General features: G+C 37.0%; 1 protein-coding gene across 23 annotated transcripts in view; it reads left to right on the top strand.

Moving 5' to 3' along the window:
• LOC129370231 (membrane-associated guanylate kinase, WW and PDZ domain-containing protein 1-like) overlaps positions 1–22,976 on the top strand; it is a 96,365-nt gene that overhangs the window by 47,141 nt on the left and 26,248 nt on the right. For 5 of the 23 annotated variants that reach the window (XM_055046043.1, XM_055046036.1, XM_055046032.1 and 2 more), the window contains 11 exons: positions 9,229–9,348; positions 11,613–11,801; positions 13,113–13,380; positions 13,672–13,719; positions 13,985–14,067; positions 14,618–14,656; positions 17,184–17,241; positions 17,453–17,565; positions 20,254–20,376; positions 20,864–21,049; positions 21,234–21,845. In XM_055046043.1, coding sequence (XP_054902018.1) covers positions 9,229–9,348; positions 11,613–11,801; positions 13,113–13,380; positions 13,672–13,719; positions 13,985–14,067; positions 14,618–14,656; positions 17,184–17,241; positions 17,453–17,565; positions 20,254–20,376; positions 20,864–21,049; positions 21,234–21,845 — 1,839 coding nt within the window. The remainder of the gene's footprint in view (positions 1–9,228; positions 9,349–11,612; positions 11,802–13,112; positions 13,381–13,671; positions 13,720–13,984; positions 14,068–14,617; positions 14,657–17,183; positions 17,242–17,452; positions 17,566–20,253; positions 20,377–20,863; positions 21,050–21,233; positions 21,846–22,976) is intronic. The other 18 variants (XM_055046054.1, XM_055046046.1, XM_055046052.1 and 15 more) reach the window with 11 other exon arrangements.

The following is a 22,976-nucleotide window of genomic DNA, read 5'->3' as shown; positions in this document are numbered from 1 at the left end:
ATAGATCCAGAAATCAGGAGTATATCTTCATCATAAACTGAAGTCAAAAATTTTAATTCCTCCCACAGGCCCTTTCCACATTATTATCAGAATTGTTACATAATGGACAGAGTTAGACCACAGAAGTCTAAGCAGTACTATGTTACGAACCTTGTAAACTACTAGAAATTATGCTTAGGCTTGTTCCTACGTAAGAGTCTCAGTCTTTAATAGCCTAGAGTAAAAATATTGGTGTTACTGGTTTTAGGTATGTATTCTAATAAAAAAAATAGTCACTGCAAAATGAAATAGCTTTTTGTAAAATAGAATAAAAATAATTATTCCTTCTCTGTTAAACTAATGAGACGCATTGAATGTTCCGATTCTAGAAATATTATCTACTGTGAATCAAAAATCTTTTGGGATCGAGACTTAAGCTAGAATCTGATATAGGCGTTCTTACTTAACATAAGCATAAAAAGTACTTGATGAACATACTTTTCTACGTATGTTTCTAAGTACTTTTCAAATATGTAGAAACCTTTTTCTATCATAATGTCTAATTAATTTTTTATGTATTAGGTCTTCATTTACAGTGAGAAAAAGACAAGAGTACACCCTGAACAGGCCACCAGTGTATCACAGTAATTACAATCTACACATATATCCATCCTTCCATTCATCCAGTACATGTTCTGTATGTAAAAGTATCTTTCATACAATTCAAAGTGAAGTTTTGTGTTTATATTTTTAAATCTAGCTTGAGTTGCAGGTTTGACTTGAAAAATGTGTAGAAATTTTGTGCGTTTACTTCTTTTTGTCAAATAAAAAGTCACATAATCTTTTGACTTTCGTCTGGGTTTCTGTTGTGGTCCTTTTTGGATTAAACACTAGCTGCTTTCTATGAAAGAGCCCTTTGTTTGTTGAATACTTCAGCTGAACTGAACCTTGCTGGATGTTGAGACAGAAGCTTCATCTTAACTGGATCTAACCTTTCAGTTTGGGGGAACAACACACAAAGACCCAAGCATTTTCGACACAGAAAATGAGCCTGTAATTTCCTAATAAGTTGTAAGATTTTTTTAACAGACACAAGTTCAAACAGAAAATCTGCCTTTACTAAAATTGGAGTCTATAAAATATAAATAAATGTAGGTTTTAATTTGATGTTGAGATGTTTGAGTTCATCATCATTATAATTTATCATTTTTTAAAAAATTTTTAAAACTATTTTCACTTCTGTTACCTCTTTCAGATATTGGTTGAAGCTTGTGTGTTTGTAAGAAGCACACAGGCAGATGCTGCACTCAATAAAGTGCATCAGTGATCAGTTCTGTCCTTTTCAAGTTTCTGTTGAGAACTTCGATATTTCTTTTGAAAATTCAACAAATTTTAAATCTTTGGTTATAAGTGTTAAAGTACTTTCAGCAGATTTTCCTTTGAAAAGGAACCAACTCAGAGAATAGTCATCTTTTTATTTTATTTTTTAGCAATAGTCAATTTTTGTTTGCCAAAAGCTGCTAGAATTTGTTGCTTGATTGGCAAAAATGTGTGGCATTATATTTATTTATGGACCCCTGAACCCAATCAGGATAATATTTTGAATATTTTTTGGTGTTAAAATTACAATAAAGATATTTCAGTTCCCCAAATAAACAAGTGTTAAGTCTGCATCATGTTCAACACATAACCTTCTGAGCTTGAGATCCTACAGTAAAAATTATTTAAGTTGTGTTTTAGCCTTGAGATTTCTAATCTGATGTTCACTACCATCATTGCTAAGTGCATGATTCCCAGTTTACAAAAGTCAGAAATGGTAATTCTGACTTGTTTTAATTATTGTGTTTTTTAATGATACAGCCTGACCTGGAATTGATCAAATCTAACACACTGAAGTAAATTGTTTATTTTTCCTTGGCTGGCCTATTTATATTTAATAAAATCTCAGGATAATATAAAATCATTATTTAAAAGCAATCCACAAACAGATGACTGAACTCTGATATTCTTGAAAGTGCATATTAAATATTAAGATTACTTTGCACTTGCCAGTTGTTGTTTTTTGACAGATTTATTAACAAATAATGATTACATGAAGAACATTAATAATAATAATAATAATAATAATAATAATAATAATAATAATAATAATAATAATAAACACTGCAAAGAAACAACTGCAAACAAGAAAATAGGTTGAAAAATAACACAGCATGTGGCCAGTAACTGATCTTAGCCAGAAATGTTATATTTTGCAGCAGTTCACATGCAACTGTGACTGGTCGGTGCTTCCAGGATATACTGCTCTGATATGTCACCAGGGCATAAAATATTCCGTTATCTTATTTTAAAATATTCACCAAATGTTCCTGGACACTGATGCACACAGCTACATTTACTTCACACAGCTACCTTTGCGTCTTGCTGCCTCTGCTTTTGTACATTAAACCTGAACATTCCCATGTGTCTGACAGCCTCAGTTGTCTTGCAACAAAGTTTACTGGAGTGCTGAGATCCAACTGTATTGCCAAAGAGATTGTTTCTTTGCTCTGAGAAGTTATTAAACAAAATTACCATGATGCCATCATTGGTGTATCTTTCCTGACTGTACCACAGACAACTTTCACAAATGATACCTATCAGTTAATGTGTACTTGATTGTTTCTTACTAACAGACATCCCTGCAGTCTTCTGCCCAGATACAAGATTAACTGTTTACTTCACAAAACATGCTGGACTTCAGAACTCCAGCAGCAAAAGCACTTAAAGTTGACCTCTGTCTAAATTGTGGTTTGTGGTCATTAATGGAACAGCTCAGCAGGAAATGCTTGTAAATTGTTTTCAGTAAAATTTAATTCAGACATTTTTTTTCTCCATCATGATTAATAGTGAGCATGGGTATCCCTTTTCATTGCCTAGCAATATAAATTAATGTGTTCATTAAAAATATTTCCGTTTCAATAAACATTTTTTCATTGTTCCCAACTTCATTTCTATGTACTGAATAATGCCATTTCAGTGAGACATTTAAGGATTTTGCTCCATTATGCAGAGCTTTTTTGCAAACTTGTGAGCTCTAGCAACAGCTTGAACAACCTTAACAAAATAATGTAAAAAATAAATAAATAGATTAAATACCCTGGGATAGTGCTTTTTCTGATCAATTGTGTGGCCCTAGACATTTGCAGGATGTTTGACCAATGATTAGATGATTAGAGTCTCTGTGATGGCTTTAGTGAGATCAGTATGTTTTGAAGCTATAGTCTGGAAGCATCAGACATGCAGCCTCTTGAACTTAATATCTGTACTGTAAGGTGATGTGTTCCTAGAGAGCTTCTAAAGTTGTTCAGCATCCTTGTGTTCTAGTAGCAGCATCCACATGAACATCACAACTAATATTGCATTACTAACCCCAGCCAAAAAAATCAAATAAATAATTTTTTTATTTATATTATTTTTTATTTTTTTTAACAGTCACAGCTGCTGACTTCATTACACTTGACTTGCATTATGTAAAATCCCCTTTTTCAAAAGCTTATTTGAGGTGTGGAGATGGGTGGGTTGGTCTGATTTCCCTGCAGTGATTTGGTTTGCAAATATTCAGGGAAGATCAAAGAAAAATAAATATTTACTTGTCGGAGGGACTGATGTATATGACTGAATATATGGCAACATGAAGTACAGACTGAGGCACTTTTTTAATCTTGAACAAGGATACTAAGTGAACTGCCAAATTAGTTCAACATGGTTCACAGATAATAAAGTCTATTATTTGAATTTCAGTCCCAGGGAAAATCAGCGAGCAAGGCTAAAACGGTGTGTGAACAAAGTGGCCTACAAATCTGACTCAGGCACACCAGTACTGTCAGGAGGAAAGATCCACAAATGGAGAATATTATGAGAAATGCATAGGAAAAAGGATACCAAAATATTTTACCATAGTCATATAGTTTCACTGAAAGTTTCCCAAATAATATGGTTGTAAACTTCTAAAGAAAATAAAATTTCTCTCTCATTATCGGGATTCTGTTGTGTCATATTGTTGTGTGCAATCCTGTTTTGTAAATTTCTACAGGCAGTGAATGTGGCGCTTGCAAACTGGAATGCAGCAGGGCAGCAGAATTTTGTTTATTCTCAGGAGTTAGGAGCTGTGCATTCTTAGAAATGCACAGCTGATCATAACCACAAAAAGAGTACTTGTTTTGAAATCCTCTGTAAACTTCAAATGCTAAGTGTGAAAGATTAGTAGTAGGAATGTTCTTCCTTTAGATTCTTAACCAGCTACCACTTGTTGATTTCAGACAGATCTTCTCTACAGCAGCATCCATTGTTAAAAAAAAAAAAAAGAACTGCAGCATGTTGTTCATCTGTGGCAGCAGTATAAAATGCAGCACTGCTCATGCTGTTGGCAGAACAAAAGGACATACGCTCCAACACTGCCACAGATCAAGTGCGTTTGTGTTGTATTTTCTATTCATCCAGACACAGACACTTCTCAAACTGTGAGTGAACAGTACACACATTGATGACTGTCGCAGTAAGTTAGTACATCAGAGTGAGGCCTGACTGTGGCCTGTTATTGTTACTCTATTGACTCACCACAATGATGGTGATGAGATGAGCCTGACCCCACTGTTACTGTTGTTCTCTGAAACAAGTGATGCTCTCTCTGGTTTTTGACTGTCTCACATTCAGCTGGGGTTACAGTCTCTACCCAACTTGAATTGTTTGATTCTAGAAAACATAATATTTTGTTTTTATGGGGAATTTTTCACAATATCTTAACAAAGTTATTGGTTTTTATTATGCAGAAAGCATTAGATGATATAATGATATTTATTTACATATTACTGTCCAAAACTGGCCAGCTGTGTGTCTTCTTGCTTGTGAGCAAAAGAAATATGTAAAAGTTGAGGTCTTGAGGTTTTTCAATTCACAAAACTGCAGCTAAGGGGAATAAACTTTTAACAGTTGAATACAACATATGTAATTGATAATTTCATTATTTAATTTTAGAAAATAATAAGAGTCCAAGGAACACAAGGTTTCACAGAGTCAAATATAATGTGAATGAAATGAAAGTGGTGCATCTACAAAGGAAAAATGGCCAGTTATCGTCACACCTATTCAAATTGTAATAATTGAGATTTCAAAATCCATGTAAATTACAAATGACCTGCATCTATTAACTGTATGTATTATTCATTAGTTTGCCTTGTTTAAATCCAATTCATTTAGATATTAACATTATCTGCACAATTAGATGTGATTAAAACAGTAAGATGTAAATGTATTCGGACGCACAAAGTCTGCACATTAAATCATGCTGACACCTCATTAACTTATCAAGGGTGCATAGAAATGTTTAACAGTCATTCAAAGCAAAACGCTGCAGAAATAAAGTTAGACAACTTTATCTTTAAATTACATTCAATGCTTACAAATGTGTTTTTTGTTTTTTTTCTGATGGCTCATCGGTTGTCCTCGGGTGTTTTCTATTCTGCTGTTCATCGTGCATTTTTATTGCCATCCAAACTTCTGACTGTCATTGGCAAACTAAATACTCCCACTCAGATATTTAGACCCATTCAAATGTACCACTGCTGACAGTGCCTTGGGGATTCTCCTCATGCTTTGCAACTGGGAGTGAAAATTTTGTGACCCTTGTTAAATTCATTGTTTATGTCTACGCAAATGTACAATAAATTCAGTGAAATTATCTGCCGACCAAAAATAGTGATGCTTGCAGATTATTGTGGTCACAGATTATGTCAAGTCGTCGTGGCATCAATGCTATATTTAAGACAGTCTGAAACCCAAATGATTCTGGCTTCTTCCCTCTAACATTTTACCTTAAGACAGAAAGGTCTTGGATGATTTAGTGCTGCATCGATTTATTTGATATGTATGAATGGCTGAGAGTCCATAATGGATGGGTTGATGTGACAATGATGTAAATAACTTTACAGAAGCTTCTCATATTGGCACACTTGACTCAGTCTGCCTCTCCGAGACACTGTTTGTGGTGAAAATGGCTGCGATAACAGAAGACATTCTTTTTAAAGCATGCTGAGCTTCAAAAACATTGCCTTTTATCAGGGGACCTCCCATTCCTATGATTCAAACTCTGAGACACCTTCACTTTCATCTCATCTCTCTCTGCTGAGGTGAATACAAAACAGTGCTTGGCTTGTGTGCTGCTGCTGTAAACCGACTGTTGGATGATTTATCTTGTTATTTTCTTCGTGTGAGGGATTTGTGTCTGTTCAAAGTCTGAGCACTGTGTCAGTTTATCTATTATCTATTGCCAGTTTATCTTTTGTATAATTTTCCAAATATAGGAACAGAAATAGAATATCTGTGTTTTCTTAACACTGCAGATGTGGGATGGAGCAGGGCTTAGTAAAAGCTAGCTCATTATATGGTGCTTTGTGGACTGGATGTACCTTCAGGGATGCAGTATGAGCTGGCATACTGGAAAGACTAAGGTAAACTTTCAGACATGAGAAGGCTTAGTGAGCTTGTCCTTACAAAAATAAGAAAAAGTATAAGATTATGGTCCGTATGTATCTGTGGTTTATCAACAGTGAGGAGAACATATTATTTAATCTTAGACGGGAGAGTGGTTGAAAAAAGCCTTATTGCTTTGCTGATTCTTTGACTTCTCTTCCAAAACCATCATCAGGTTAACGTTTTTATATCTTTGTTACACTATTGCACTGCAACATACTCTCTTTACACATCAAATACTGAAGCCTATTGGATCTGCAGCAAATATTTTGCACGTAAAAAACTGTAATATGGACATTAAAACTTAGAAATTCTTAGAAATACAAAATGCACATAAATGTGGCAGCTATGGGATTGGTACTCAAATATTGCAGCAATGGACCAATAATATATCACTTAATTTCATATTACACAATGCAGTTGCTTTGTCTGCACTAATTAAGATTCACCCAGTGACATGTCGGAAAAACTTGAGGTGGCTTCACGTGGATGGGAGCGCGGCCCATTCTTCGGGTGTTTTTGCTTACAGTTATTTGGCCATTTATGGGCATTTATAGAATGTGTACAGAATATTACACTTTCATCTCCAGATGGAAAGGTAGTCATTAGCTATGGAGACATGCAGGCAAAAGTAACTCCCTTGGCTCTGGAACAGCACCAATATGCATCTACACATATTGCTGCTGTTTTCCAAATGTTCAAGGTTGGAAAACTTAATGTTTCAAAAAACTTTTAGTTTTTTTTCTTCCATTTAGACTAAGTTTACATATTTTTATGTAAACTACTTGTCTACTTTTGAGAAATATTTTGACAACAGAATTCATTATGAATCCACAAAACCTAAAACAAAACAACAAAAATACTAGTCAATACAATTTTGTTAAATGTGTTACAGACTCATTGAGCCTGATCATGAAACGTGAGAATTGTGTTAAATTTAGTTCTCTTTGGCTTAAACACCAGCATTTATCTGCTGATCAAGAAACCACATTCACAAATACAATTCTTCAGTTATTTCGATTTTGTTATTAAAACATTTGTCTATTGTCCCCCATTGGTGTTTCTGTTTAGCGGAGATCTGATGAGTTCAAAATCCTCTGGATGCATAATTCACAAGACCAATAAGCCATTCATTAATTTCCCGTGCTGTGTGGATAGAAGAATTCATCATTTTTGTATACTTTGTATCATTTAGTTTAACTTGCGGCTGCTCAACTGGACAAAAAAAAAATCTAAATAAATTATGGGCAATAGTCTTAGTTTGAGACTTCACCACTTATTTGTTCTACTTTAAAAAATGCAAATGTTAATTTTTGTCAAATCCTGATTTTGTCTCTTGATTTTTCTCAAACATTTTACGTTGTAGACATGTTCCCCTACTGAATGTAAAGCAAATCATTGCTTATATATTTGCATATATAAAGCTTCAACAGTTCAATCACAAAATATTCAATTGCTTGTGTCTATCAATTTTGTTGAAAATAAATAAATACTTCAGTCATACAGGATAGCAAGGTTTTTGTGACATTAGGTGTAAAAATAATCTACCCTCAGCCATTTAAATAAGTTTATTGATGGAACCAATACAACATCTCAGTGAAAAACACTTATCTGAGATTTAGTAGATCACATCGATATATAAACATATTCTCAGACATGCTGTGTTACATGTAATGATGTATATTTCATCAGATATATTTTCAGCATCACTAAAACCACAAGGAAAGCTGAAGGTGGTAAAATAACTTTAATAGTAATGCAATGTTTGTGTGAATATGTTTTTTTGTAATCATTTGGACCAAAAAAATATTCTAAATTAATGTCATCAACCAAGCATGTCTGTTTTTCTTCAAGCTGTCAAACACTGGTATGTCTGAGTTAAAGCTGATGTTTATTTGAAATATATGCATGACTGTGTGTAGCCCACGATCCTCTAAGCACAACTGCCATGACTACAGATGAGATTCAACTTATGTGAACCATCTGCCTTGTCATTGTTTTGTTTTTTTCAATGTCAGAGACATAATATCCCCTGTCTCCGCCGTTTGGTGTCAGATTTCATCTACAAATTGTTCTGACTGCACTGCAAATTACCACAGAGCACTAATTATTAATCACTACTTGTTCAACCAGTACGCCTTAGAGATAATTTGAAACTATAATGTTGACTGAGAGTCTAATCAGAATTTGATAGGATTCACTATTTACTATCTATGTTTATATTTAGTTTATGGTCCAACTGTGAAATTAGGAAAACACCAAGAAAATTATTACATACTACAGTCAATCCAATAACCGCAAGATCAGCAGATTTGAACAAAACCACAATTCCCATAGTAAATCCATATGTTTACACCAAGACCAAATTTACAGAATGAAAATGAAAAAGGTCACCTGTGAAAGGTGACCTTTTACTTGAACCTGGACTTGGCAGACTGCAGTTTCCCATGAGACAAAGCGATTGCTCGAGATGCAATCCTTGATTTAATTTCTTGACATAATATTCGCAGGCAGTGTGCTTCCAATGATGGTGCTGAATTACAATCACACCGTCTTCATTTCAGAGCCCCTCTTGGTGGCTCACATTCATCTCAGACAGCTGAAGAAATCTTGGGATGTAGCGACAGACTCTCTCGGCTGTAGGCGCTAAGAAAACTTGTTGTTCGTCAAACAATAATCGTGTTTTATTGTCATTTGCAAATTATATTGATAGAAATTTGCATTTTCTCCGTTGTTCAGGTACGACCCGTCCCCCTCGAGACGGAGAGGTTCCAGGGTTGGATTACAACTTTTTGTCTGTGGAGGACTTCCTACAACTGGAGGAGAGTGGCACACTACTGGAAGTAGGAACATATGATGGTAAGGAGAACGATGACAAAAATCAAAAGTGGCAGTTCATGTGACTCATGATAGAGCAGGTGTCCTTATTCACTACAGATCGGGCGAGCATAGCAGCCATCATATTTGGTTTTTTGCTGCATGTAGGCAGGCTGTAAGACAGTGTATTCAGTTGATTCTGATTAGACCGTGCATGATGGGAGGGGGGGATTCATCCAGGAGACAGCAGGTCTCTCCACATCTGCCCCTCTCACTCTGATTAGGACAGCGTTGTGCAAGACTAAGTCTCAGACTGACACAAACCTGTGTGTGTAAAACATGTGGATGGCTGATTGTTTGTTGGGCTTTGCCTTATGCACTGCTAAGTCAGACTTGTGTGTTTGTGTGTGTGCGTGTGAGAGAGCGAGAGAGAGAATGTTACAACATTAATCTGCTTGGCACTGGCTCTGCTGTGTGTTGGCACGTTACTCTCTTTCACACAGACAATGTCAAATACCTGTCCACAGGAGTCTGTGGCACACCACATATCAGCAGGCGGGACCAGTACAACAGATCTTTGATAGTCAAAGACTATCAGAGTACATATATCGATGTATATACATATGTATGTATGTATGTATGTATGTATGTATGTATGTATGTATGTATGTATGTATGTAGGTATGTATGTATGTATGTAGGTACGTATGTACGTAGGTACGTAGGTACCCATTTTGTAACACCCTTGTTGGGAGGTGCTGCTGCCCATCTCCAGCTAACTTTCTGGGTGAGAGGCGGGGTACACCCTGGACAGATCGCCAGTCTGTCGCAGGGCAACACGGAGAGAAACAACCATGCACACACACTCACACCTGGGGAGAATTTAGAAAGACCAATTAACCTGACAGTCATGTTTTTGGCCTGTGGGAGGAAGCCGGAGTAACCAGAGAGAGAGCCACGGTGCAACCCCTATGTATGTATATGTGTGTATACATATATATATTCCTTTGGTTTGTTATTTTGTTTGTATTTCCTTTTAATTCCTGTAAAGCACTCTGTATTGCCTTTTTGCTGAAAATGCACTGCATAAATAAAACTACATTTATCTTTACCTTTTATATGGCTCTATTCATATGTTTTTGGGAACAGATGCACCAAAGCTTTTTAGGTGTTGGCCATCTATCGGTCTGTGTAGCTTTGCACAAAAACATTGCTGAAATAATTGTGCTTGTCTTGCAAAATCTACCCTAAAATTAGCATTGCATATTATACTTTATCAGGTGTTTTTTTATTTTTTATTTTTGACCTGGGGGAGTTTAATCCTGCTGAATAGAGTCAGTGGTCTTAGTCAGTAAAGTAACAACACAGAGAGAAGCGAATGGTGATAAACCAAGACCAAATTTACAAACATCTTGTAGGTTCTATGTGCAAGTTATCGTAAAAACTAATTTGGCTTTAACTAAATTAGGAAAGACATTAATAAACAGTGATCAGTATAAGCAAATATAATTCTACCTCAGAGTCAATGAAGGGACTCAATTTAATATTGAAATGACAGCCAGCGTTTAAAACGCAATTCATGTATGGTCAAACATTAATACGAATACTGAAAATTGCTGTCCTGGAGGATCTTAGTCATAAAAATCTGAAGTAGTTGTGGGTAATAAGTGCAGTGACACTCCAACAAAATGGACAAATATTAAGTTGGATTAGAAAATATTTATTTCAGTCATTAGAGACGTGGCTTGGAATTTGAGTAAATTACTTGTAAATATCTCTGGCCTGGCCTATGCAACCATCATGTCATCCATCTAGAGATGTGTGAAGGATCAAAGTGGCTGAAACATGTTGACTACTTTCCTCTGAGTAAATTATAAATTAGCAGGATTTCCTCTTTGAAGTTTGCACACATGGCTGCTTGCATGAAAGGACAAACATGCATGGTTGAGGCAGTCTGTTCATTCATAAAATGTGTAAGATGATAATAATAATAATAATAATAATAATAATAATCAAGCAAAATATTGTTAGTTGAACCACAATGCTTTCAGTGTTTTCATAGTACAGACATAACACAGACGGGAACACTCTGGGTTTCTCACCAGCTGCTTATTTCTCGAGATTGTAGGCACACTGTAGTCCGGCTTCATGTCTCTTACTTTCCACACAAGATTATGTGCAGATTCCCTGGCTGCTTTTTCTTTGTCCCCCTGCACTGCCTGTTTTTATCCCTGCCTTCTTCTCTTCATTCCCTTCTCTCTCCCTCTCCATCTCTCAAGCATGCTAATGTCCTCCTTGTTGCCTAGGTAACTATTATGGGACCCCAAAGCCTCCAAGGCAGCCCATCATTGGGACAGTGACTCTCAGTGATGCGGGTTCCCATCCGTCTACCCCGAAGCGCACCAAGTCCTACCATGACATGCAAAAAGTCCATGTAGTGCCTGCTGACGATGACGATGACGACCAGGCCACGGAAATGAACAACAGTTTTACAGGTGAGGGCATTGCTGCGCCCCTCCTGTCTCTCTGTGTTTGGCTCTCTTGGTCTTTGCATGTGTAGTGTTCTCTGTCTCTGCTCAGTTTCCTAAACAACTCGTGCTTCTTTTGGGATCTCCTGTAAGTGCATATATGCAAGAACATGATAAGGACTGCAGAAGAAGAGTGTTGGTGTTTGTACAGTTGTGGTTTGTTCCTCTGTTGTAAGACTATGGATGTCTGGCAGTTACATCATGTTTTTGTGATGAAGAATCTTTTCCTCCCAACACTGCCATCTGCCTGTGAGGAGGTTGTGGTGGAGATGAATTCCACCCCACATCACTCACATCCTTATTTATTTTGATTTATTTCTGCCTCAACCTTTATGTTCTTCTAAATTCTACTCAATAAGTTTACTAAATGTGTTGCATTTCTGCATCTGGCAACAGAAGAGTTTTTAATGTCTAATGTTTTAAAAAAAACTTTCAAACAATTTAAAAGATAACTGCTAAAAATTACGTTTTCAACTTTTTTTTTTTTTTTTTTGCATTTTATGACATTACAACCACAAAATGGTTTGTGTTTATTGGGATTTTATGTGACAGACAACACCAAGTATTAAGTTTGTTTGCCAATGCAATTCATATGAATGTATTCAGCAAATGAAATTTATTAAGTTTTTACATGTAGAAAATATTATCTTCACTTCATAATTATACTCTCCTTTGTTTGATAGTACATTACATAAAATTCCCGTCTTAAATTTGTCAATGTAATGAGAAGAAAATAGAAAAAAGACCAACGGGTATAAACACTCTTGCAAACGACTGTATTTCACATGCTTGTCTTCAACCTGTTTGGAGTGTGAGTGACATCTGCTTTTATTTTCTTTCTTCTTTGATGCTTTAAATCTTTTCACTCAGTTTATCCCCTGCCAGGCTGCCTGCGTTGCATTTGCATTTGAGCAGCCAGTGAAAGGCCTGGAGAAGTGTCGGAGTTGATCTAGGCAAAATGGGGAAAGCAAGTGGGAAGAGGGGTTGGTCTAGCCTAAATAGAAAAACACTTTCTGCTGGGGAGGTAAAATGGGTGGGGGTCAAATTGAGTTAGGGACCTTTGCTGTAAGAATTAACATATCCTGTTACCCCTTTACTTACACTAGTAATAAGCTAGAGGTAAACTGGGGGAAGGGAATTTCTGGGAGTTTGATGTGACTGAAGTTGCATGAAATTAGTGAGCATGTCTGTTTCTTCCATCTTGCATGCACAAAACAAACTATGATTTTTTTTTCTCCTGTTTCTCTTGTTCCATGTCGTGCTCATTGTGTCACCCAGGATCCTTAGTGCGTAGTCTGTTCCCTTCTCCTTTGTTGTGCACAGGTAACCCTAACGACCAGGACGAGAGCCGCAGCGGCATCCTCCGGCCGTACCCCGTGCGTGAGAATCCTCTACCCTGTGGTCTGAACAATGCAGCCACTTCTACTGCAGAGAGCGGGCAGCAGACGCTTGCAGAGCCCCAAGTCTCTCCAGAGGACCCTCTGGGACCGCTGCCCGAAAACTGGGAGATGGCCTACACAGAGAACGGGGAACTGTACTTCATAGAGTATGTATCCACATCTTGAACTGTTTAAAAGTTGTCTATTGAACACAGCCTTGGCAGTGCCTGAGTAAGTCTTTCTCTTTTTAGACTCTGCTGTATGTGTTTGCACTCTGTTTTATTTCCACTTTTGCTGCTTTTGTTGGCCTATTGGTCTATCTTTCACAATGATTTGGTTTGTCGGCCTGCCCAGCCTCCTGGGCGCAACCGCTTTCCTGTTAATCCCTGCATGTCCCGATCTCAAAAGAAGATCACATCCTAATTACCTGACTACCTCCACCTCTCTGTCCTCTGCAGCACGGCAAAGACTCTCCACCAGGACATGGCTGTGTGTTTTCAGAGCTTGTATGTTCATTTCTGCTATCACCAAATTACAATTTGTTTTCACCTAGCAATAGAGACAAAAAATCAGGTTGTTTATGGTTTCCTTAACGGTGTCCCCAATGTCCTTCCGTGTTTGCAGCAGGCGGCGTCTGTCTTCTGCAAACTTGCTGACATATTTTCTTTTTTGTCTAATTTTTATTGATGTTCAGGTGCCCCTGCTGTGCTTTGATATGATAGATTGTCTGCTTCCTGCTGAATTATTGCGTTGTTGTTTATTTCCTCTCAGCCACAACACAAAGACCACATCCTGGCTGGATCCTCGGTGTAGAGACAAAGCCCCACGGCCTCTGGAAGAGTGTGATGATGATGGTAAGTCTCCAGACATTATTTAGAGCATTAGATTGTATATGCACATTTCTCTGTAGTGGTTTACAGACATTATGGGCTCTCAGTCATAGGCCTCCTCTTGTGTTTTGAGTGATGCCATTGTTGATTTCTAATAAAGTTTTTGAGCATATGATTTGGTTTCTTTTGCAACATTTCATGTGCTGGGAATTTGTCACAGATTTTTCATGAGGCTACTGTCATTGTAACTGACATATTCCTTCATAATAATGAAGAAATGCTTTATGAAATCCAAATGACACTCAAGTTATGTTGTGAAATTGCACCATCAAGTGGTGAAATAAAAAGGAAACACTGCACTTTAGGTTGCGAAAAGGCTGCTGTAATATTTTAGATTAACCCAATTTCTGAGGGTCTCCTATTCCCCTGCTTTTCTTTCTCTGGATTGTCACTTCATTCCTTATTTGCTCTCAATTCCTCCATTCCTAACCAACTTTTTTTCCTGCCATACATACCTTTTTCTATTCATCTTTTTTTTTTCCATCTGTGTTTCATCCTGCTTTCAATATTGGAGAAGAAGGGATACATACGGAAGACCTGGAGAGTGATCTAGGTACGGTTTTATGATTTTGTGTTTAAACTGTAAAATATTACACATATTTTCCATATTCAGGTAGATAAAATAGAAAAATCTCAGTCATCAAAACGCTGTCTTTTTTGTAATCTGTTATTCCTGTATGTGTTTTTGTTCTTCGAGAGATTGTTTTGACATATAAACTTCACATATAATGTACATTTGTGTTTTATTGATTATGTCTTTGTTGTATTAATGCGTATTGTAATAAATCTTTTCATATAAATGAAAAAACTACCTAAGTTACCTTAAATATTGCCACAATTGTAAGGAAACAGTAGGGTGAACATCTGTTTAGAAGCTGCATTTATGGAAAAACTGCACATTTTTGCATATTCTGCAACTGATTGTTGTTTGGTGGTGTTTATAGGATTAGAATATGGATGTTTGAAGAAACAAAGCTCATTGACAAATGACCAGGTTATGCATTTAACAAGTATTAGCATCACTAGAAGACAACAGTTGTGTGCAGTGTCCAGTTCACAGTCAATTTTAGTTTCTAATTTAATTTGACAAAAAAAACTAAAAACATTTTCCAGTACAAGGGAACCCAACTGGTTGCATCGTGTCATTGATGTGAAGTATTCACTCCTTCTGGACAACCATATAATGACAGCATACATTCGGTTGCACTGTTGTGGACTTTAAAGTAATCCTTCATACTGTGCATGCATGAAGTGACAGTAGAGAAGAGAAATTCCACTTTAATAGAAAAAAAAACCTGGCTCAGTACGATCAGCCATCTGCCACAACCAACTGGTGATTTGAAAAAAACAAAGCAGAATGTGCAAAATAGAAACATAAAAACTACCACAGGACTACTTATAATAATAAAAAGTGAATAGTTACTAGCAGCAGAGGGCGAGCATTTAGCTGTTGGCAGTATTGTCTCAGTCAATGGCTCCCTCTAGGATGGTGTTACAGCTAAACAGAACCTCAGACCAGATGTAGAAAGTCACAAGTCATCCAATGTGGTTGAGTTGATTTGTCTTGCACAAACAGCGTGCTCAATTTGATCCCAGGAGTGGTCAGCATGGTGGAAGTCAGGACTGCAGGAAGACCGTTTCATCCTCCCCACTCCCAAATTCTGGAGGATCTTTCCAATAAATACTGAGCCATAGAGGCAGCCATCGGGAACTTAATAGATTTAGTTCAGTTACTGAGAATAGAGCCAATCATTGCTGCTGATTACAGAATCTCATCTTGATATTTATCTGCATTGAAATTTTCTCCTTCCCTGTCTTATTAAAAGAGAGGGAGATTCCATCCCACACATCCCACTCCTCAACCAAAAGCTGTGTTTGGATTTGACAGAAAATATTTTAAAAATTATTTATTTATTTATTTTTAAAAGACTCAACACACACGCTCAAACCTGCTACTTAAAGTACAAATGGATATATATATATATATATACCATTATATATATATATATATATATATATATATATATATATATATATATATACAAATACAGATTTCCTTACTTGATGTACTAAATTTATGTATTATTTTGAATCATCTGGTGGGGCCACAGATACAATAGTTATAAGTATGGTCTATACCAGGGGTAAACTTGAACAGCTGGTCGGGTCAATGTGCTCTAATGAGAAAGACTGAGGGAAAAAATGGGAATAAATTAACCTTTCAGGAAATTTTAGGATCAGAGGTTTATAATTTGAATGAATGTTACATTGATGTCAGACTTTTGATGACTGATTTGCACAAACATTCTTTCAGCAGAATCTTAAAACAACACAACACTGAAGTTGTTAAAAAAATACAATTAGTTTTAAACAAGTTTAATTCATTCTGGTTGTGATTAAAACCACAGAATCTGAAAAATTGTACAAGTGAGCTCACATATTTTCCTACATCCTCACCAATTTTTGGTTTTATGTTCCTTGGAAAGATGCACTTCAAGTTTTAAACCTACTAAGTAACTACTGGCACAATTCCAGCTGAACATTTCACACATCTTTTAAGCATAGTTTAAAATGCCACATTCAAAATGAAGGATGCTTACACTGAAAAGAAAGCAACTCTTCTATAATTTGTCCAGCTCTTTATTTGCACTGCGATAATTATGCCTATGTAAAATACCTTTTTTATCTCTCTATTTTTTGTAAAATTTTGGTTTAAAGTAATGTAGCCATAAAGATCATAATGGTTCTTAAACAAACTGAGTGTACTTTCACTAAACTAATAAAAATAAAACATGGATCCATTAAAAGTTGTAAGAGTTCTTGGCATCCAATCTGTTCTTGCTATAATCCCATAAAATGCAGTAGTAAAATGGATATAGAGTAAGTTGTTGTTGTTGGTTGTAATTTTGAGAACATATTTTGGACTACTTTAATAAAATAGCATGTTCTGAGAAACTAAGCAGGAAGCAGAAAAAAACAAAGAAAGATCACTGCACCCCAACCACTGGTCTTATCTCATCTGTGCTAATGACTGAGATAGGAGTGTTGATGTTTAATGCTGTGTGCTCTCTGTATTCCAGAGCTGCCTCCAGGATGGGAGAGAATAGATGACCCAGTGTATGGAGTGTATTATGTTGAGTAAGTTAATCACCTCATTGACACATCACTTCACAAAGACAAACGTGGGTTCTGCCACTTTTAAAGTTGTCTTGCCAATCTGGTCATTCTTTTCCATAAAAACATACTGGTGAAGGTTTTTTTTTTTTTTTTTTTTTTTCTGACATTACAGGCACAATTATGTTTTATATCACTGTGATTTCTTTCTTTATCCTATGTTTGTCTTTCAAAGCCATATAAACAGGAAGACCCAGTATGAGAACCCAGTGTTGGAGGCGCGGCGTCAAAAAATCCTGGAACAGCAGCAACCGCCGCAGCCTCCAGAAGGTGAGCGGTATATCCGAGGTTCGTTTCCTGCCCATTTCTTTCTTTCTTCATGTCTGTCAGTGTCATGTCTTTCTTGTTCGTTTGCCAGGAGTTCGGCCAGAATTTATTACTCCTCATTGTCCTGTTTCTTTTTTTTTTTTTTTTCTTTTTGTTGTTTTTAACATGTTCTCTCCAAATGTTGCAGTTGAAAAATAATAAGGTTTTCCAAATTTTGCCTCTTGTGGTTTTACCAAAAGCTGGCCCAAGTCCTGGTTTTGTCTTTAAAGTTCAGGTTTTAATTTATGTGTTTTTTAGCCATAAATACCATTTTGTATTTGATCATTGTAGTATCACATCATTATAAACAAAGGGGGGATGTTCACTTTATCTGTTGTTGTAAAACTGTGATGTTTGAACTGACTACTTGTACCTGTAATTTTAGTGAATGTAAAACTTGCATATAAATTAAAATATTATCAAAAAAGGTCACTAATTTTGATAATTGGATTCAAAAAGAGACATTTGTGATTTTTGTTTATTTTGATGATAATGGCTTATAGAAAGAAATGTGAAAAATGTGAATAAACAAAAGCGGGGCATCAGGTGTTGTAGCAGATGTGGCCGCTGGGGGTTCAACTCCCAACCTGAGATCTTTGAACCTTTTCTGTCTGGTATATGCAAATACAGCCACTAGTGCCACAAAGATGTTTTTGAAAATAAATAAGAACAAAAATTAATTTGTTTAATTCAAAAGTGACCACATACTGAAAAGTATTTCCATTTACTCTACATGTTGTGCGTTCATTACTCTGTTAGGTCTCCTGGCGTATGAATTCCTGCATCATTGAGATGTGGGATGGAGGTGATTAGCCTGTGGTTCTGCTGAGGTGTTGAAGAAACTCAGGTTGCTTTAACAGCAGCACTCAGCTCATCTGCACTGTGGATTTTGGTGACTGTCATCTGCTTCTGGATTATGCTACTTGGTTTCTCTCTACTTAGTTTTTACTTTTGTCAACTTTATGCTGTGAAAGTTAATCAGCATGAAGTTTTCTAACATTTCTTGACAACAGCTGTGCTGACTTTGAACTTACTGAAGCATGTTGGACCAACAATACCACGTACCATCATTCCCAAAGCATTGCTGACTGATGAAACGTTCCCTGTTACTGTGAAATCTTGATTTCCTAATGAGATGCAACATTTACGTCCTTCTAAAAAGAGGATTTTGGAACCCTGAGCAACAAGTCAAATCTTTTCCCTCTTCCCTTTGCCAGGTAACAGAGTCCTAGTATTGACTTTATTCAGCAGAGCCTTATCAGAAGGACTAATATGATTGTTGTCCATCTCCTGGATCTGTCTGACACACTGACTTTGGCTGCAGAGCATGCCTTCTGAAACTCCCACAAACTCTTAAAGTGTCTTTGCTCTTGTGACGGAGGAGCCGTCACGAACTGGGACTTAATTATAGAGTCTGTGTTGGCATGCAAGCACCCCCGCACACATTGTAATTTGGACTTTGAGTCTGTAATAAATTCATCTAACTATCCATCTACATACACACAAACGTATGCACAACCACTAACTTACTTTTTGTTGCAGTTTAAACTGATGCGGTTCATCATGGGTGCACACGCGGTGTTCCTGCTTCAGCTGACATTCCCTTGACCTGTTACTTTCAGCTTTGGACATTTTCCCGGTTCTATTTTCAAGCAGGATTGTTTCCGGACTGTGGCGCGTCGGGAGAGAGTCACTTGATGACTGAGTGTTTTTTAGTAAATCGACTATTATATTTTGATTACAAGTTTATTTATTTATTTTTCTATTATTATTATTATTATTATTATTATTATTATTATTATTATTATTATTATTATTATTATTATTATTATTATTATTATGTACACTTTAAGAGTTTATTTGAGTTAAAAGTAGTTGCTTAGTTGTTTTTTTTTTTGCTTGATTGGACTTTCTGTGGGTGGAGCAGGGCTCTGCTCTAAAGTGAGGCAGTTAGACTAGGAAGAAGTCCCACTGAAGGTGATGGGCTCATACATTGAAGGTACTGCTGTTTGTCTGATTTCAACCTGTCTTGGATCTCCTTTCTAAATATTCTGCACCTGCCATATTTGTTCACCTGAAGAAAAGCTTAATAAATTTCACTGAAGTGATCCCCGGCCTTGGCCAGCCATTTTTTGGTTGTCCAAGTTATAATGCAACCCCGTCACAGCGCCACAGTCTTAAAAAGCCAGAAGCTATTCCAGTTGCTTGTACACCTTTGCCTACTTTTTCTTTTTAGCCTTTCCAAGCATATGCTTCGATGATGCATTCTGAGAACCGTCAGGTTCTTCAGCATTACTTTTTTGGGGGATTTCTCTTCTTTTGGGGGAATGTCAAGCAGTTCTTTCCCATGATTGTGTAGGTCAAATCATATGATAATTCCTTCTTAATGATCTCGAGTGATATTAAAATTTTTCCGAAAAATTTTAGCTTTAAGCCATAATCATCAAAATGAATCAGTTAAGCACTTGAAATATTTGTATGTGTAATGAATCTATACAAGTTTCACTTTTTAAAGTAGTTACTTTAATAAAGTAACTAAGCTCTGCTTCAGAACTTGAAGCTGAGCTTCAAGTTCTGTGTTTATTGTGTATTGTTTATGTGTCTTCATGTGTGTTCAGCACGTGTGTGGTAAGTATGGGATTAAAGTGGGAATGATCAATGTGTGTGCAGAGTGGATAGAGGAACACTCATCAGCAGCAGCTCCACTGGCAAGCTATGCTCCAAACCACCTGGAGACCTACAGGGACCCACAAGTCCCACCTGCTCTACCTCCTGGCCCGGTTGGAGTTAAGAGTAAGTCTCACTTGTAGATATTTCTACTTGATTTTACTAATATGGCATGCGTGACCGAGGTTACTTTTTCTATTACTTGTTTTTTTCTAGCAAATGAAATTATATATCCTGGCAGTAAAATATTTTACATATTTTTCTTCTTTAATATTATTTTAAATCATTGCATATGCTTATTTGTTTTATTGCTGTTTTATTATATTTATTTATATTTATACCTTTTTTCTTAATGTCATCATTCTTATCAGGATATATGTATATTATGGCTACCTTGAGCTTTTCTTAAATCCTTTAAACCAACATTACTATTACGCATTTCCATACATTTGTGTTTTCTTCTTCTTCCATGTTGTAGTCAATTTCTATTTCATTTTATAAATACTTTGTGTTTCCCATGTCACTTATTAAAAGTAAACAATGGTTTGTTGATTATATGCAGCATTGTGCTCTCTGGACCCAGAGTTTATGAGTTGTTGTTTGCTTTCTGCAGGAGGGAAACCTTTCTTCACCAGAAATCCTGCAGAGCTAAAAGGAACCTTCATCAATACCAAACTGAAGAAAAGCCGCCGTGGATTCGGCTTCACAGTGGTTGGAGGTGACGAGCCCGATGAGTTCCTGCAGATCAAAAGTCTGGTGCTGGACGGGCCTGCAGCTGTGGATGGCAAAATGGAGACAGGTGTAGTACATAGACTTCATCAAAAGAGGGCACTGCTTTTATTCATAAACCCACAAAGGTGTTTTTGAACAACTTACCTTTGAAATCTCACTTCTGTGTAACTAATAGGAGATGTCACAAACAGTAACAGAGTTTTTACTGGGTAATAGAAACATTGCTGAAGATACCGTCTGCCTTTTTGCAGGTGACGTAATTGTCAGTGTGAATGACACCATCGTGCTGGGCTACACTCATGCACAGGTAGTGAAGATTTTCCAGTCCATCCCTATTGGCTCAATGGTGGACCTATCCTTATGCCGCGGCTATCCGCTGCCATTTGACCCCGATGACCCCAACACTAGCCTAGTGACATCTGTGGCAATCTTGGATAAAGAGCCGATCATTGTCAATGGACAAGAGACTTTTGACGCACCCACCAATCAGTCTGGACCCATCAATGGAATGCGAGAGCCACGGCCGCACAGCCCCCTGGCCGAGGTGGCCTCCAACGGTTCACACAGCTACTCCAGTGATGTGGTCACCCTGGCTTCAGCCATTGCCACCCAGCCAGAGCTGATCACCATCCACATGGAGAAGGGAGACAAAGGATTTGGGTTCACCATCGCTGACAGTCTGACGGGAGGCGGACAGAGGGTCAAGCAAATAGTGGACTATCCACGATGCCGTGGCCTGAAAGAGGGGGACATCCTGATGGAGGTCAACAAGAGAAATGTCCAGAATATGAGCCACAACCAAGTGGTGGATCTGCTCAGCAAATGTCCGAGAGGCAGCGAAGTCACCATGTTAGTGCAAAGAGGTACGTGTGACATCTCAGACCATGAAGATGATGAATGTCTGCAGGAAATGAAGTTTTGACATGACACGCTGTGAGATGAAGTGCACAAGAAAACATAGTTGAATCTGCTGAATGGGTAACAATGAAATGGAGAAGAGAGAGAAAGAGAGTGGGCTGCAGGATGAAAAAGCTCAGACTGAATATGATGGAAGGAAGAAAGGTACAGAGACAGCAGGATGAGATGAGGGTAGGGGTACAGGAGTGTAAGAGAGTGGGAGGATGGGTACAGAGTCAAGATGGATGAATGAGGAGGAGAAAATTGCTGCACATTAGGTCAGAGGCTCATAGATCACTGGTAAATGTTTGTCACCTTAAATTGCCCCTGCGATAGTTGGATGTGTTTCATGTTTCCACTCCTAATCACTATCTGAAATGAAGTAGAGTGGATCAAGCTTTGTCTTCATTGTTTGTGGATTAATGTCATTTTCACATAATGGTTCATGTTGTATTCACTCTTGACATCACATATAATAGTGTCTTACAAAAGTATTCTCACCACTTGAGCTTTTTTCCATTTTGCCATGTTATAGCCACAAACTGCAATTCATCTTGCTGACATTACATGTGATAGGCCAACACAAAGTAGCACATTTTATAATTGTGAAACCAAAGAACAAACACTTTTTCATTTTGTTAAAATCTTAAAAATGGGGTGTGCATTTGTGCTTAGTACGTTTTAATCTGATAATCTAAAATAAAAACAAAACACAAGCTTTCACAAGGTTCCTTTTGAGTAAATAGTCAATCTGTGAAGACCTTAGAGGTCTGAAGATGAGGGAATACAGTGAACATTTTGTGAAAAAAGTTGTAGAGAAATTCAAAGCAGGTTTGTTATAAAATAATATTACAAGTTTAGAGCATTTCACAGAGCACTGCTTAGTCCATCCTCCAAAATTGGAGTGCATGGCAATCCACTTTAACTGGCAGCATGCTCAAAGAGAACTCCACAAACACGGTAGCAAATTTTCAAAAAAGCATTTCGTATTTATGTGGTAGAATGACCTAAGCGAAGTCCAAACAAATTGAAAATTAGTGGCAAAAAACATCTCTTTATGTTCACAGATTCTCTCCTTCCAATCTAACACAGTTTGA

This window comes from Poeciliopsis prolifica, unplaced genomic scaffold (assembly GCF_027474105.1).
Source record: "Poeciliopsis prolifica strain line A6 unplaced genomic scaffold, Auburn_PproV2 SCAFFOLD023, whole genome shotgun sequence".
Lineage (NCBI taxonomy): Eukaryota > Metazoa > Chordata > Actinopteri > Cyprinodontiformes > Poeciliidae > Poeciliopsis > Poeciliopsis prolifica.
This window is presented reverse-complemented; position numbering and strand designations above follow the sequence as displayed.